Source organism: Centroberyx affinis, unplaced genomic scaffold (genome assembly GCF_046629955.1).
Source record: "Centroberyx affinis isolate AG114_WGS23_722 - 3 ecotype Tasmania unplaced genomic scaffold, CSIRO-AGI_Caff_v1 ptg001775l_1, whole genome shotgun sequence".
In the NCBI taxonomy this organism is placed as follows: domain Eukaryota; kingdom Metazoa; phylum Chordata; class Actinopteri; order Beryciformes; family Berycidae; genus Centroberyx; species Centroberyx affinis.
The window spans coordinates 217,556-235,999 of NW_027280168.1; the positions used below are offsets into that span (position 1 = coordinate 217,556).

Sequence of the window (18,444 nt, forward strand, 5' to 3'; positions counted from 1 at the left end):
AGCCCTTTGTGTGGTGCTGCCCCTGTATTACCGGGTTAAATGGCAAATCCATATATGGAGCAGAAGTCCCTTTGATTTGCCTAGAGTGTATATGTGCAGATGCGTATGGATCTATGGATGTATGTGATTGGTTTTGTGGCTTAATTTGTCTTTTGTGCGTGTATTCTTATGTTTGGCTGTTTTGGAGTATTTTCTTTTTTTCAAGTGAATGTTTTAAGAAGAGTCTTTGAAAGGAGCTGTGTGAAAACGATGAAAAGCCTGGTACCCCAACACTTGGAGGGTTCTGCCAGCCCACGCACACACACACATACACACACACACACACACACACACACGCACATTAATCCTGCCAATCTAGCCTTTTTGTGCTCTTTCTCATCCTAGTGCCATGGCAGTGCCTGGCGACACAGTTCGTGAGAGGAATTTTAGAGCACATGGAAACGTGGTTTCTGTGTGTGTGTGTATGATTCACATCAGGAGATCAAATGGAGTTGCCACAGCAGATGTCATTACCCAGAGCAACTCACAACAAATGCATTAAAGGAAGGATGTAAGAGGAGGCTTGGTGTGATTGACAACCAGACGGACCCTGTGGACAGCTTGCACTCCCCCGCTCAGCCCCTCTCACTGCTTCAGACAGTTTTACCTCACGAAAGTTTTTGTAAAGCCCCACTTAATAAAGTTGAATAAGTCTTTTCTGTGCAGCATTTTCCCAGCTGAAGGTGCATGCAGTGCTCTGATGTTGCCATTGGTGTTGAGAGTCTGTGTGTGTGTGTGGTGGAGAGAGAGAAAAAGAGAGAGAGATGTGATTACTATGTAAATGGCTGTTCTCGGGTAGCTCTGGGGTGTTTTCAGCTGATGTGTGTCTGCAGATCCATGTCTGAAATCTCCTCTAGGCTTGATTGACAGCTGGACGCCAGCTCACAAGCAGATGTTGCCGCGGCGATGAGGCCAACACATCTCATCCAGTACAGTGGAGGATAAGCAGCGGATTCAAAAAGCAATGAACTGAGAGAATGAGAGTAATAGGCAGTGAATGTGAGAGAAATTGAGCAAGAGAGGAAGAAGAAGAAAAGAGGAATGGAGAGATGTGGGAGACGTTTTTGTCTCAGTTTCAGACACACATCTGGTTTCCACGGAGACCTGTAGGTGCCAGATGTGCATTAACATGTCAGTCTGACATGAAATCTGTCCGGTAAACTCTGGTAGACCAATTGCGCCACTATGAATCCATTTGCATGTTCTGGAGATGTGATATTCTACTATATTTATAAGCATAACATATCATCGATGTCTCTGTTCCTCTTCCCTCATCCCTCTTTTTTACTTCTCTCCGTTTGTCCTTGTTAATGAAGTCCTCTCCCTCGATTTACAAACTCCCTCCCTCTGATCATCATTTATGTTGAATTTTTGCCGGGCTGCTTCCCAGAGAGATGGATCACACACAAATAATGTATGAGTGTATGTGTGTGCATCTGTGTGTGTTATTTTTGTGTGTTTCTCAGTGTATGAGAGCAAACCTATTAAATCAGACATGTACATATATATAGTGTGTATGCGTTAACAGGGAGGGGATTGCATGTGTTGGAGGAGAGAGCGCTGTGTGTGTGTGTGTGTGAGAGAGTGTGGGGGATGGGGTTATGGGGTGCAGCGCGAGCGAGAGGCTGAGTTTGCGTCTTTGTCTGTCCAATAAATTATTTAAATCCCGCAACAATTAAAGCTGAAATCTGTTATCGGCGTCCTCCATTAGCGGCCCCCGTGTCTGCCATGCTGCCTCCGTACGCTCCTCAGTCGCTCCCCCTGCCTGGGCTCAGCGTGGGGCCTGATCCAGATCACAAGCTCTGAATCTTAAACACACAACAAAGGCTAACACCGCGCCGCGTCTGCGAGTCAGGGATGCGCACACGTGCGCAACGTCTTCATCACAGGAGCCCGTGAATATTTTGATGGAGGTTCTTTTTGATGCGAAATCAAAAGATGTTGACACGATGTTGCTCGTGCCTCTAGATGCGTGGCGTATTCGCCGTGTTTAATTTGTCTACATGTGCGATGGGGGTTAGTTGTTAGTCGGGGGTGATGTGTTTAATGCATCATCTGAGGTTGGAGGGTGCGAAGAAGAGTGGGTGGGAGGGAATGGGGGGGTGGCTTGTTTTTCACATAGAGGTCGCATGCTTTTTCAGGAGAGAGCTTCAGGAGAGATTAGGCGGTGCATGATGGGATATCTGTTAGGGCCCCGAGCTCTTTATTCACACCTTGTTCCTCCTTCCCCTTTAACTTTCACTGCCTCTTTCTCTTCCTCTATCTATCCCATTATATTCCCCCCTTGACAGCCATTCCCTCCCTCTTTCCATTTTATCTCACTCTCTCACCTCTCTCCCTGCATTTTTTTTATTGCTGTAGCAAACTGCCCATTAGTCATCTTAGAACCAGTCTGCTTCCCTAGTGTATGTGTGCAAGCTGAAGTCATACACATGCGCACATGCACACACGCACATGCACACACGCACGCACGCACGCACGCACGCACGCACGCACGCACACACACACACACACACACACACACACACACATCCATGTACACACACTGCACACACTTATGGGTTTCATTCCAAACACTATATATCCATTTTGGAAAACTTTTGATATTTCAAAAACACAGATGATTCTAACCTCAAAAACAAAGCCATTTTGTAAGAAACGTTATATAAGTTATGATGACTCATAACTTCAATAGTAATTGATATTTTTGCTTCACTTTCAAGACAGCGGTCCTTTCGTCAAAGAAGATATCACAATTTTCAAATGGTGTTTATAGAAATGAAACTATTCATACCTTAGTGCTGGTCTGTGACAAAAATAGCATTTTTAATTGGTCGCACGCATGATTTAAATAGTCCCATAACCAGCATAATCTGGATTTCACCTAATTGGTTACATAAACCATCAGAGCTACTCCGGGGCTAAACAAATTAAACATTAAACTTCAAACTAAGTGCAGTGCAGAACCATGGAAGTGATAACAACTTAGTCTCAAATGAGGCTAAACAGAGTGAATGAAGATTATTCCAGTTAGTTAATTCAAGACACGAAAATAATACATGCATAAGCATGTTGAAAAATTGTTGAAAGTTTTTAAAACTTTGCTATGGAATCATGATTTTAATTTTTAATAACATTTTCACATTATTTTTTCATGGATTCTTTTTTCTGGTTCTGTCTGATATTTTGTCTGTGATTGCTTGGAGCTGACAGCTCACTGACATTCCACTGAAATAATGAAAATACTTGTGTTTAGCCCAAGTCAAGGTTTTTGTGAAGCGTCCCAGAGCTGAGACGAAATAGGTCTTGATTTTATAAGACACGCATACTCCAGAAGCTGTTAGGCCAAATGTAAGCCTTGTTCACAAAAACACTTACATTTTCTTGCATAGTTATACCAGATGAAGTCAAACTCCTGCTTTAATAGCTCCTGCTTGTAAATAGCCTAGATGGAATATTTCTTCTGGACAAGAAATGTAATAAACAAAGTGATACCTGGAGGTAAATTTAATTGCCCTAATCTTTGAGTTCAGCTGGAAGCTGGATGCTTCCATACAAGTACTGCACTCCAAATAAAGTCAGGGAAATACATGGGAAGATCTTACACGATATACTGTATATCCATCTAACTCTACTATCTCTAAATTTAAACATATAAGTGATATTTATCTTTTGCCTTGCCATTTTTTAATGTCCTATTGTGAATAAATTCTGGAAAGTTTTTTCCTCATACATAATATATTCTATTTTGAGTATAGAAGTAGACTGAGAGTGTTATGGCAAAAATATTATATATTGCTTTGAAAAGCAAGAGAACTTCTGTCTTGAATACATTATTAACCTCCTTGTTATGTTGGGCAAATTCTCTTTACACAAGCAGAAATTTAAGAAGTCATCTCCAATGCTCCAAGTATTTTTAAGTGTTATTGAAAATAAAAGTGCTATAATGTTATATAATAATATAATAATAATTTGTACATTTGCATTGTTTAAAAAAAAAAGACAAAAAAACAACAAAACGACAGTCACCTCATACTCACACCCACACTTTCCAAACTTCACTGTGCCCCCACACTGTATGGATGAAATTGAATAAAGAGTGGTTTGCTCAGCGAACGTTTGGGGTGAAAATCCATCCCACCTACTTTGCTCTTGCCGATGATTGGATGCTGACAGGAGGTTGGAGGTGATTGATGGCTCTCTGGGCCAGTGTGGTGAGTGGTCTATTCGGGCACTGCATGCTATCTTGGTTATGGATTTTTGTGTCACTTCCTATACTCTGACTGATAAACACCAAGGCGCTACCGGTGCTGGGGCACTGCCAGTGTTTCCCACAGATTTGTTGCTTTGGAAACGATGTTAAGGCTCCTGATTCAGCAAAGTGGTAAAATTTAGCTAGTAATGCTGATTCTTTTATACGGTTTTCCTCCTCTGATGTGAGGTTGGTTTCATTTGTGGTGCTTTGTCCGTAGCATTTGTATTGTGTGTGGGTGGGTGTGTAAGTGTGTGTGGGTGAGTGTGTTTATAGAACTGGTCTGAGGTGACACTTGGTGTGTATCCAAGCATCAAGTTACTGTTGGCCCTGTCACTGCTCATTGAATGTGTATATAAAGACATCAGAGCACCTCAAAGCCCACTCCTACCCTCTTGTTTATTTATATGTGAATGTGTGCTTGTGTGTGTGTGTGTGTGTGCTTGTGTGTGTTTGTAAGCGTGTGTGCCTGTGACCGCCTGTGTGTGTCCATGTTCAGGTCACCTATTTGTGAGATAAGAGGCTGAAACTTTTAACTGTGATATTGCTTGTTAAAACAGGCTGAAGAAGGAAGAAATCACCATTTCTGCACCGCATCCCTCTCTCTGTGTGTGTGTGTGTGTGTGTGTGTGTGTGTGTGTGTGTGTGTGTGTGTTCACTGTAGCTCATACATCTCTGTCTCAGATAGGGCCTGCAGTGTGTATCTCCATAGGGATTCTTGGGTCCAGCTTTGCTGAGAAAGCACACATAGACTGATTTACCCTTATTTATGCCACTCTTTCTCTTTCTTGCTCTCTCAATCCATGCTTCCTTTTCACTCTGTCTGTGTTACTTCTTTTCCTCCTTATCAACCTTCACTTGTCCTTCATTGCTCTGATACTGACACACACACGCACACACACACACACACACACACACACACACACACACACACTAGACATTTGCTTGAAGGCTGGATTTGTATAATTGTGTTTGTGTGAGTTTGTGTGCTGGAAATAGCTTTGTCCCTCTACGCTGGTCATAATTGGCTGGGCTGATGCTCTGAAGCTCTGTGCTGCCAAGACAGAATACAGTCATTCTATAAAATACAATTACACTTGTCCAACTGAGGGACACTTAGAATGAAGATCGGCAATTTTCTAATTTTTCTTTTCCCTTCCCAGTGATCTCCTGTCTTCAAAGTACGTGGAGAGGCATTTGTCTGAAAATGGGAAGGCTGTCATCACCAAAGTAAGTCTGCAACTCATCTCTCTGGATGCTTTCTCAGACTTAAATAGTTGCAATTAGAATGAAAACGACAGTATAATTCATGTTGCCTAGGTGTTTTGACGCAGTGAAAGGTAGTGTGGTTCTGTGCGCCAAAGGGTAAGACACCTATAATGTCACGCTGTGATGTCATTCCCTTTAGCGTACTTTTACCCTGACTCAGAGTCAGAAATTACCAGAGTGGCTGAATCAGCGCTACTGATGATGAGTCTTCAGCTACATGTTGTAAAGTTGCAATGTCCTTTATGCCCTGCAGGATTTCCTCTCTCCCTTAGAGTTCAGTAGATTAATCAATATGTTAGAGATATATTACCTCATGTGGCCAGGTCTTGGTTAGGCCCTGATTTCAGAGGACCTGAGTGGAGCCAGCTGAAGCGGTGGCCTAAACCTTTAACTACCATGAGATTAAGATTGCTGCGATAATCCACTGGAATCTGGATTTCCATTACAGGTCACATGCTGCGGCGGTGTAGTATGACAAATAAGTGGTGGGATTAGAGGATTCACTCAGCTAAGCAGCAGATTAGTTAGATATTAGATATTATACAGAGAAGAATCCAATTTACTCCAAATACTGTATGATCTGGTCACTCAAAATTTTGATTATTAGAATTTTGTTTGCTTGATTACAAAGCGACCTTTCTGTGAATCAGTTCATTATATAGATGAATATCCAGAACGTAGTGTGTCTCTGACTTTGATTTTACTTTATTTCCTCTCTACTAACAGTAGAAAGGATGATGTGCGCTTTGTGTTTTCATTTACGCTTTGTTATTCAGGAAGTTTAATATGAAACAGGCTCTTGTCTGTTTGTCACTCTGCTCTCTGTTGAGAGATGAAAAGTCAAAATGTAGGCCTTGATCACAACAGAATTGCTGCTCCACTTGGTACGCTTTGTTAAGTGGCACATCACACACACACACACACGCATAAATAGACAACATGTACATACACACGCACAAACACTTCACTTCACTTTTCTATTATTTCCTTATCCTCATGCACTGTCTCTCATGCACATAATCTTGCAGCGGCACTCAGAGGGCGCGCTGTCCTACTTGTTTACCAAGTGACTGACCCTGACATTTTCTTTGTTCATTGTGTTGTTGTCCAGATTGGTTTCGATGATTAATTATTCTTATATAGGTCCTAGGAGATCATAGATCAGACCGATTTAGCAACACACACGCTGTCACACTCACACACACACACACACATACACTGACACACACACACACACGCTCAGGGTGTACCCACAGTGCCAGGTTTTGGGTGTTTCTTGCTTTGATGAGAAGTGGAGCAGAAGGTTCAGGGCGACAGGGGGAGGAGAGACACTGGAATAGTAGAGCACAGCACCAATTATAAATAGCTCTCTTTCTCCCTCACCCACTCTGTCTCTTCATTTCACACACTCTCTCTCTCTCTACCTCTCTTTACCCAACCCCTCTCTGTCCGTCTCTCTCTCTCTCTTCCTCTCTAGCTCTTTCCCGGTTTAACTACCTAACTTCCACAACCTCTTTTATTGCAGCCCATTCACTCTATTTTTCCCCATCTGTCTGTCTGTCTGTCTGTCTGTCTGTCTGTCTGCCTGTCTGTCTATCTGTCCTCCTGTGTTCTATCTTTTCTTCCCCCTCTTGCCAATAAAGCACTGCTGTTAAGTCTGCTTATATCTTATCTGCCAATACTGGCCATCTTGGATGAGAGACTGTGGAGAGAGAGAGAGACAGAGACAGAGACAGAGACAAAGAGAAGCAGTGTTAGTGTGGCATGCTTCTAGCTCCTAGCTCCTATAGCGTGTTTCCTATGTCCTAAGAATCAGATTCAGAAGTGATAGCTAAGTATGACATAATTGGGAGTGAGGGAGGGAGAGAGAGACGGAGAGAAAGAGATAAAGAGAGAGAGAGAGAAAGAGACAGACAGACAGACAGAGAGAGAGAGGAGACAGCTGAGAACCATGGGTTTGAAATACAGAGAACAAATCTTACCCTCAGCACGACTGATACAATTTCGCTTCCACAATTCAATGATAAACATTCATGGAGACATGCAGATAGAGTACCTCTGCACATGTATACACACACACACACGCACACACACACACACACACACACACACACACACACACACACACAGGTGCTGTTCATAAGTATATAAATACAAGAACAAACACAGACGCACACACGCCCTCACACAAACACACGAGACGGCCATGTATGACCCATAGGGCCCAGGATAGGGAGAAGCCCACAGAGAGCGCTGGAGGTAGAAGTGGACGGAGCGGCGTGTTGCTGCTTACAGCAGCAGGCCCAGGAGAGGCTGCAGAGCAGAAATTGATCCTCTGATAAAAGCTGCCTTTCCTCTGGGAGACCGGCTTCCTGCCTAATGGCTGTTAGGCTGCAAGAAATGGACCAGGAAGAGATGGCCTGCAGAGCACTTAGACACTTAGACATCATACACATCTATAGAAATAAATGTGTGTTTATGCTCTGCACTTGGGGAGAGAGGGAGAGACACACACCACACGCTCATAAAGGGATAGATGGAGAGACAGAGAGAGAGAGAGAGAGAGAGAGAGGAAGGTCAATTCGATGGTGAGGAGTGACAGAGAAAAAAAGTATTTTATATGAGTTGTTGTGGCTTCCTCTTGTGGAGAGGTTGGGATGGTATGATGAGGTGGAGGAGAGTAAAGGCTCAGACTAGTTAACACACAAATGGTAGGATGTGACTGGGTTAAGCTCACAGAGTGCAAAATAACACACACACACACGTATGCGCACATATTTACACTAGATCATCTATACACTTGCATTCTTGAACAAATATGCTGAGATGGATCACTTTGGTCACAGTGTTAGCAGATGAATTCTCTGTGATTGATTGCTCTACGCTCATTTCCTTATGGAGCACAGGGAGCGCTAATGAATACAGAGAGTGGAATAATTCACTCTGAGTGTATGAGACGTTTTAGGGGGAGAATGTGTGTATGATGTTAACCTGTGTGTGTGTTTCTGCGTTTTGCTTACAGGGAGGAGAGCACTGCTACTATCAGGGGAAGGTCCGGGACATTCCTGACTCCTTTGTGGCTCTCTCAACCTGCCATGGACTGCAGTGAGTACTAACTCTATCTGTGTGTGTGTATGTGTGTGTGTGTGTGTGTGTGTGTTTTTTCTCTACCGACATTGCTATCTCCGTGTGTCCCAGTCCTGGGCCTAACTCCATTTAGCCGTTAGGCCAGTATAATTAGTTTTAGCCGGCCTTCTCTCTCTATGTATTTATCTTTATACTAGGTCATCATTCACACAGACAGGTGCAGCTCAGCATCGACTGGGAGACTTGTCTGTTTAGGATTCTACATATAAGGCCTTCTCTTCTCTTCTCTTCTCTTCTCTTCTCTTCTCTTCTCTTCTCTTCTCTTCTCTTCTCTTCTCTGCTCTTCTCTTCTCTTCTCTTCTCTTCTCTTCTCTTCTCTTCTCTTCTCTTCTCTTCTCTTCTCTTCTCTTCTCTTCTCTTCTCTTCTCTGCTCTTCTCTTCTCTTCTCTTCTCTGTGACGCAAACACACACACACACACACACACACCTCTCTGAAGTGTTTTCCTGTGGGACGTTTCTGTTTCTCCCGTTGGTATTTTTAGATTTTGTGCTCTAAAGCAGCGCTCTCTGAGAGAGGGATGGGTCAGAAACAAGGCCTGCCAGGAGGAAGTTATGTACATTGTATATGCATTCATGTGTGTTGTGTGTTCTGTGTTTGTGTGTCTGTGTATGTATGTGTGTGTGTGTGTGTGTGTGTGTGTGTGTGTGTGTGTGAGAGAGAGAGAAAGAGAGAGAGATTGGGTAGTGAGAAAGAGGTTGACGTAGGGTTATACACCTACCTACATACCTGTAAATTGAGAAGAGGTATTTCAGTTCAACTAAATATATCTTTATTCAACCAAATATGAGGCTAATTAAACCAAATACATTAATGTAATCAAGTAAATTCAACTAATTATGGCAAGTGGGTGAAATCAGGTTGAAACTGAATATGCTAAATCAAGCAAAAGCTTTAAATAGCCTTTGCATATTTTATCTAATTGTGGCAAAGTGTTAATAAATTTGTTGGCACGAATTATGAAATAGTGCACACAAAATAATGAAGATGAGGACATTAATTAACCAAAATCAAACAAGGTACATGTCGTACACATGCGATACCATCTCGTGCCTTAAAAAATATATATATTTTCTCCACTCTCAGGCTCCATAGAAATGAGTGATGTAATGAGTATAGAATAATAGGATAGGATTAGACAGACAGTAATAGTTATTGTTCTCTGCAGACTTCATTCCTTCAAGTATCCAAGTATCTTAATTTGCCTAAAAGTACCTATAACTCCTACTGTTGTGTAGCACTTTATAACACTGCTATTATCATTATTATTATTATTATTGTTATTATTATTGTTATTAGCAGTAGTAGAATTAGTATTTAGCATAATATTAGCATAAGTATTAGTATTATTTTGTACTCTCAAGTTTTTAGATTTTTATTGCCCATTAACTTCATGTAGAACCAACTGCCCTGGGCCTGGAAAATACACAAGCAGATATTAGAGAGGAGACAGAGACTCAGAGACACACCCAAGCGAGAGAGAGAGAGAGAGAGAGAGAGAGAGAGAGAGAGACACCCGAGAGAGAAAGAGAGACAAGGGAGTGGTGTCGGAGGTTAGAGATTTCAGGGAGAGTATTTCTCTGATGCTGAGTCAGGTATTTACGATAATATACATCCTGCCATCTCCTCTTTCCTTCTCTCTCTTGCACAAACACACACACACACACACACACACACACACACACACACACACACACACACACACACACACACAAACCCTACCCGGCAATGCAATATTAACCGTCTAAGGGGAGATAGTGCTCTCAGATACATCCATCATAGTTGACATAGAGAGTTTACCAATGACTGTTGTGACTTAAACCTTCCTGTTTTGAGTGTTGAGAGAAATGTCAAAACCATCAATTTAGTTCACAGGTTTAATTGAAAAGAAAATGCTCATAATGATTAATGATTAATTAATTAAAAATGATTAGAATGAATGTTTTGGCTTCTTGTTTCTTAGACATTTGTCAAGTTCTGTACTAAAAATGGTATCTAATCAATTTAAATCCATTTTTAATCCAGGACTAGGCTTTATCCGTGCAGAACTGACTCATAGTAAGTCTGATAGTAAAGTCTCACAGAGTTCAGTGCTTGGTCCTCTTCCTGCCACTGATATCTAGCTTTAGCATTCTGGCGCTAATGGACTCTATAATCAACTTAAATCCATCAGGCAGTGGAGAGCTGGTCTACTGTACAGTCACCTCTCGTGTGAAGTTGTAGTGTAGCTTAAAATTTTGGAAAATTGCTGAGGAACTGTGAATTTTCCTCTGTGTCTCCCTCTCTGTCTCAGACCAGAATGAGCAATTTTGAGTTTGGATTGCCAAGATTCTATAATATTTTGATGATGTGTAACAGTGACTGGACCCTAGATTTTAAGACTTAGATTGACAAAAATCCAAGGCACACTCCCTTATAATCAAAAATTAAAAAGGCTTTATTAATATGGTTAATGCATGGCAAGAATTAAAAAAACGCACCAATGCCTTCCTCAGGGAGCACCCTTCCATTATACTGTTATATGATTATACTGTTTCACCTGCTTATTTGCTCTCTCTTTCTGTGTGTGCGTGTGTGTGTGTGTGTGTGTGTGTGTGTGTGTGTGTGTGTGTGTGTGCGCGTGTGTGTTCTGTGTAATGTGCTGTAAGTGCCATGTTGGGCAAGGACAGGGTAATTGTTGAAGGTGAGTTCTGTGTGCTGAAGCGCAGAGAGGAGGAGAAGAGAGAGTAGGAAGAGAAAGAAGGATTGCATGTGCCTGCGGTGTTTACCCTCACGCCTTTGCAGTTTGACCCGACCAATCTCCTAAAAAGCTTCAGATAAAGTTAATTAATGGCTGTGAGCCATGCATGTGCACGCACGGTACACACACACACATGCATTCCCAGACAGAAAGACCTTCACCCAGCTGCTAAATGAGAAATTGATCTCTGACTTTTTAAAATGATTGCTGGCTGTAACGATACAGTGTGTATGTGTGTGTGTCTGTGTCTCTGTCTTTGTGTGTGTGTGTGAGATTTGGGGGGGGGTTGCATATGTGTATGTTTTAATGTGTTGAATGTATTTTGAGTTTGTAATTGCATACTGAATGGATGCAAATTCATTTGATATAAATTAATGTTAGATGGGATCAGCAGTGTTTTTCTGATTTAGTGCAAAATGCGCCCATTTCCAAGCAGCCTGAGTCATAGCCTACTTAGCAAACCAGCAGTGCCCGACCACTTCCAAATCCTTATTGTTCCAGACATATAATCCTTAGGTGACCTTTAAGTTTGCTGTGTGATGGAATTCTCTGAGATGATTGGGTGACCTTTTGTTTCACATTAGCCTCCACCCTTCCCAGGCAGTGCATTCAGGGATGGATCAAAGACTGTGGTGAGGGCAGCAGAGGATGCTGCCCAAAACTGCATTATAGTTACTTTTATGAGAAATGCTGTAATAATATAATAAAGCCAACCATAAAGAAATACTGGCCCAACACTGAAAAGGCTAACCCATCACACTGATATCTTAGGAGTAGAATTCAGATGCATTATTCCATTTAGTGATGAATAAAACAACAGTAACGTTGTTACCCTCTCTCCCTCTCCCCTCCCTGCCACTCTCTTCTTCAGTGGGATGTTTTTTGATGGGAATCACACCTATATGATTGAACCTGGAGGACAGGGCAACAGCAATGTAAGTACTCCTGCACTCTACACAAAATATATGCTGGTTCCTCTCTCACAGTTTATCTATTGTATTTTTTTTTATTAATTTTGGTAAATCGGTGAATCATTATGCACAGTATATAGGGATTTATATGCCAAAGGGGAAACAAAATAACAGAAACAACAACAACAATCATCAACAACATTATCTCCACAAACAAAATTTAAAAAAAACGGGGGTAGTTTTGTTTATTTTTTAAAACAAAAATAAACAAAACAACACAAAAATCTACACGCAAAGTTAAAACAAACAGCACACAATCATGGCCATGGATATAAATTGACTGATTGACTAGGTCTAGGTAAGACCAGATAATGTGTGGGTCAGCTCTCACACCGTTGATCCTGGCAGTCGATCTTTCAAGCAAACAAATAACCAAATATGTTGTAAAATGATAGTGGGTTCAAACCAATTCTTCATAACATGATATATATATATATATATTTGGGTTGAACACAAAGAGATAAAGAGCTGGACGGTGAATCAGAATCAGATGCTGATATATTCCCAAAGAACCTTGACTATTGGGCATTGCCAAAACATATATAAATAGTTTTGTGTCTCAGGACTGGAGCATTTAGTACAGTCATTAGTCAACCACTTTCAATTTAAATTTACAGGCAGGTGTGAAATCTATTAAAGTGAATCAGTTGATGAGTGAGGTTCTTAGATGAAGAGAAAATAGTATTCCAAACTATAGACCAATTCTATTCAAAGTTAAGGTAATGCAGATTTTTTTCCCGGCTCTTCATTACTGGAAGAGGGCTAGTAATACATAAGAACAGTTTACTGTGGGCCAAGGCTACCAAGCTAGATTAATTAGAAGAGATCATTGCTACATTAGGGTGGGGGCACATGTGAGGTCCCATGGGACCTCATATGCTGTACAGAGTTGAAGATAAAAGAACCATGAAGAACCTGGAATGAAGTTATTATTCCTTCAAATCTTGAAAGGAACGAAGACCGTGGTGATCAAAGATATAATTTAGAACAGTAAATACCTTATTTACCACTGAGGAAATGGCATAGACCCAGACAAAAGATGATTGTTATACCAAATGGGAGACAGATAAATAAAAAAAATAGATGCCATACAGTGTGTTTCATTCAATAGACCCCACATGTGCCATGTGTGCTTCCTTCACCTTTTCGCCACCAGTTGCTGCTCAGCCCTGTTGAATTATCTGCTGTCAGATATTCTGCTAGCGCCGATGCTGCGCTACAGGACTATTGTGCACAGCAGATGATCAGTGAGAATAGAAGTCCTGATATTAGAGGATTCTTACGCGGGTCATGTATTGTCCTGAGAGGACCTCCAGACAAATCCGCATCAATTACAGATCACACACCAGTCGTTACCACTTTTCCTAATGAACCCTGAGTCCGGAGCGCAGGACCCAGGACGGGGAGATTTGCTGCGTTACAGAGCCTGGAGATAGCAGAGCAGACTACAGCCAATTAGATAATAACAATTACAGGCATTATGGTCGGAACGAAAGGACAGATCAGAGATGGTCTGAAGACGCCTTGAGCAACAGAGCGAGGGAGCAAAGCACCGATCCTCTGTGTGTATGTGTGTGTGTGTGTAAGTATATGTGTGTGTGTGTGACTCTAATTAAAATGTCCAGAAGAAGTGTGTGTCTGGGTGGTGTTAATCAGTAAGGGATGAGAGGAGAGAAGATAAGAGAGGTCAGGGACTGTGCGCATGTGTGTGCGTGCGTGTCTGGCACTGAGAGCTACTTAAGATTCATACCCATACGACAGGTTTGCTGCCCGTAGCGTTGAAAGAGGGAGACAGAGAGCAAGTGAAAAGGATGGACAGAGATGTAAAGAGCAGATGGAAGGTGAGAGGAGGAATGTTGACGGAGAAAAAATGCATGGGAGGTTTGAGAGGGAAACAGGTGCACAGAGAGAGGCGGAACTAAGCACAAAAACAGAAGAAAATACACACAAGCGAGGTCTACTCTCTCTAGACTCCCATCAAAATCACGTATATTTAGATTGATTGTTTAGCTTACTACTGTATTAGCCTTGTCAGCTGTCTCTGCTGTAAACAAACTGTAAAATGATATCAATTAATTGGTTTGTAATGCTAACAGACGTAAAGAAAGACTGGTAGTATTGTCTATACCAGGGATGCAGCTATAAAATACAAGAGAGAGAGAAGAGGAAAGCGTGAAAGAGGAGAGGAAATTTGGAGTTAATGAAATTAATAGAGTATTCTGAGTGCAAAAAATGGAAGAAATAAGATAGAGGACAGAGACAGAATGAGCAACAGCAATGCTTCAGCCCTTTGGGTTTATATCACATCTGTCACGGCGCTCTCCTCCCTTCCAATCTTTCTCAACTCCCTCCCCTTCTAGCTTTCGTTCTCCTCTGCCTCTGTCGTTCCTCTGTACTGTTTTCTGGAGGGACTGAATTATTCAAGCGAGAGAGAGAGAGAGAGAGAGAGACAGAGAGAGAGTGAGAGGACGAGGGTAGAGGAGAGAAAGAGAGAGAGAGAGAGAATGTGAAGAGTGCACTCCAAGATCTCTTAACTCAGAATATCACTGCAGCACTCCTCTTCAGATATCTCCATCACTCGCTCACTCGCTCGCTCACTCTCTCACTCACTCACTCTCTTACTCATACACACGCACACAACACACTCTTCCCACATGAAAACACTCCCTCGCACGCAGACTTACATCTGACTGGTGCTCCTAGGCCAAATTTCCATATCGCTGTTTGCAGTGGGTGTTGGATGCAATTGTTTTTTGGGCAGATGTTTGGACATAGAAAAGATCTGAGCATGCGTCCATAGGTTTGGGAACAGATTCCCTCTGTTGGGTGTTGTGGTGTAACTACTGAGGCTTTTTTGGCGAACAGTTGGCGCGTAGCTTCACTGGCTGCATTGGTTCTGGCTCGTTAGGTTGGGGAACCCTGGCTGCATGACAAGGCCGGGGACAGCGCTGCCCTCCAGCCCAGTGGTGGCTGTCAGTTTGTCAGTACTGAGCTGTGGATGTCTTCCCCCCCTGGGCGATAGTCCACCCTGACTGTCTCTCTCTCTTGCTCCCTCTCTGTCTCTCTCTCTCTCTCTCTCTCTCTCTCTCTATATTCCTCTATCTTTCTCTGTCTCTCTCTTTGACAGTCTGCTTGGTTTGCAGTTCATCCTCAGAAGTTCGTCAAACAGACACACAGATGCCTGCTGAAAAGCCTAAGTGCTCCACATGCCCTGCGTGCCAACTAACACACACACACACACACACACACACACACATACACACACATACATACACACACATACATACAGTCGCACAGTGATGGTAAACACACTGTCAGAAAATGGTGTGTTCTAAGTTAATTTTAGAAAGCTCTCTCCTTTTTAAAAGGTTATGTCTGCTGTATTTGTTCGGTGACGTTCTTGGAAGGCTGTTATGTAGATAAACATGCCACATATCACTCTCTGTCAATTAGTAAAAGAAGAAAAGAAGACGAAGCCTGTTTGTACCTTTCCACTTTGACGCTCCAGTAATTCTGGCTGTTATGATCTAGTTGAATGTGACAGTAAATAACATGGAGAGATGGGGTGTGTGTTGAGAGAGAGAGAGAGAGGGAGGGAGAGAGGGAGAGGTGGCATGACTCCTGTCTGCCATATGGTGAACCCATATGCCCTTCTTCCGCCAAGCCAGTAAAAGTTAGGCAGGATGTTAGCTAAGTGTGTACTAAACAAGCTGCCATGGTCACCTTATGCAGCTAAATTAAAAGTAATAAATGACTTAACATGTCATGTAAACAAGCTGGTATGCAAGATTCACTAAGTTGGCTACAGCAGAGGCAGATACACAGCACTAAATCAAAGGTTTAGCTTTGCCACAGACTTCACAGACCAAGAACGTGCTGTTCCTCAGTGCAACGTAGCTGATAATTCTTGCACTTGTGTGTGTAAGTGTCTGTGTGTGTGTGTCTGTGTGTGTGTGTGTGCGTGTAGCGCGCACGCATACAAGTGATGATGTGTGATACTGGCTTGCATATGCAGAAAACACCATATGTTTAGCTCTGTCGTTTTTTGCCACCTTCCCAACCCCACCTGCACCTCGGGACCCCTGTGGCTACATCTCAACAGCTCTCCTCGCTTCCTTCCATTTTTCCATTTGCCCTCCCGTCTCCTCGGTCAGGACTGAGACGAAGATTCGGAGAATTAAACATTTCCAAACTTCCCTCTTTTGATGTTCATACCTGGTCTGTGTATTCTCGCTGTGTGTTCCAGATCCTGCATGGGGGTCTGAAAGGAGGAGAGGCTGGGAGGATTAATAATGGCAGAGGGAAGAGGAGTGGTGGGGGTGGGGATTGAGGCTGCAATTTGAAGGGGGTTGATGGTTATGGAAGATGGGAGTAGAGGATACAGAGGGCGGGGGGTCGCACTAGGTGCCAAGGGGAGGGTTTTGAATCTAGGGCATGCTGGGAGAGTGTGGGTTAAAGTGGGTGGGATAGGAAAGGGGCTCCCCTGTGGCCTCAAGCCAACTGCATGTTACTAAACTGGGACCAGTTCATTCACACATGCAGAGATAGAGCGAGAGACAGAGAGAGAGAGAGAGAGAGAGAGAGAGAGAGAATGAAAGGAGCAGAGCCCCTCCCTATTTTATATTCATGAGCCAGCAGTCTGTGTCTGAGGTACCATCTCCCCTGGCAACACAGGCTCCGCCCCCGTTCTTTTGTACCAAGACATCTGAGAGCCATCTGTGTTTAGACTCCTAATCCCCATCCTTACACACACCCTGCCGAGTCTGCATTCTATATGCTGTGCTGTGCTGTGCTGTGCTGTGCTGTGCTGTGTGTGTGTGTGTGTGTGTGTGTGTGTGTGTGTGTATTTGTTTTTGTTTTTTTAACAATATATTTATTGGATTTTCTTAGTTTTCCACAAAAACAATAATAATAATAAGCCAAACATATGAGCAATAATAAAACAAACAAACAAACAAACAAAAACAAAAAACAAAAAACAGATCAGATCAGCAAACATATACAGGAGGTTACAGGAAATAGCCTATATTGCAGGTAAGTCACAGGTTACAAGAGTTCAGGTTCAAGACACTCCTTGTAAAATAACGGAAGAAAAATCAGGTCCAAGATAATTCAGATAGGGCTGCCAGACTTTGTAGAACTGATCTGTTTTGATGTGTAAAATACTTGTAAGATATTCTAAAGGAACCAGCTCAAATACACCAGCCCTTAACACAGAAGGGCCCTTATCACTAGTCCACTGTAATAATATATTTTTCCTAGCAGCAAAAGTAAGAATGTTACATAACCTTTTGCTAGCTACAGTAGTTATATTTCCACTTGGGAGGCCCAGAATCAATGACATTGGATCCATTTCTAAATCTTTGTCAAATACCTTTTCCATTTCACACAGTACTTCAGACCAATACTTCTGTAATTTATGACATAGGCAATGGATTAAGGTACCTATTTCGGTTTTACATTTGAGACACAGAGGAGAAATTGAGGGTTTAAAAGAATGCCTGCGATTAGGGGATATATGTATTCTGTGTATAATTCTAAACTGGATTGCCTTTGTTCGAGTACAGATGGATATCTTTTTGGCATAACTCCAAATATTGTCCCATGTCTCCTCATTAATAGTCACTGACAATTCCTTCTCCCATACACCTTTAACCCTCTGTGTATTAGTAGGAAACATGACACACATTACATCATAAAACAAACCAAGAGATACCTTCCCTGGTTGTTGAAACAGCAGTTTCTCAATAGCAGATATCTCCGGGTGATCTATAAGGGTCGTACTCTTAGTAATACAGTGCCTTATTTGTAAGAAACGGAAAAAATCTTGTTTTGGGAGCTGGTATTTCTGTATCAGTTGTTTGGACCAGAACTTAGCTCTATAGCACTTACTCTCGTTGTTCTCTCCTATCTAGAAACTTGCTTGTGTTGTATGCAAATCTCATGTGTAAGTCGCTTTGGATAAAAGCGTCTGCCAAATGTGAAATTGTAAATTGTAAATTGTTCAAATGACATTAGACTATCATTT

The 18,444-nt window shown here is 42.2% G+C and overlaps 1 protein-coding gene across 1 annotated transcript in view; it reads left to right on the forward strand.

Moving 5' to 3' along the window:
* Positions 1–18,444, forward strand: part of adam22 (ADAM metallopeptidase domain 22) — a 55,335-nt gene that overhangs the window by 11,393 nt on the left and 25,498 nt on the right. The window contains exons 4-6 of the mRNA XM_071529275.1: positions 5,455–5,521; positions 8,583–8,665; positions 12,317–12,380. Of these exons, the coding sequence (XP_071385376.1) occupies positions 5,455–5,521; positions 8,583–8,665; positions 12,317–12,380 (214 nt within the window). The remainder of the gene's footprint in view (positions 1–5,454; positions 5,522–8,582; positions 8,666–12,316; positions 12,381–18,444) is intronic.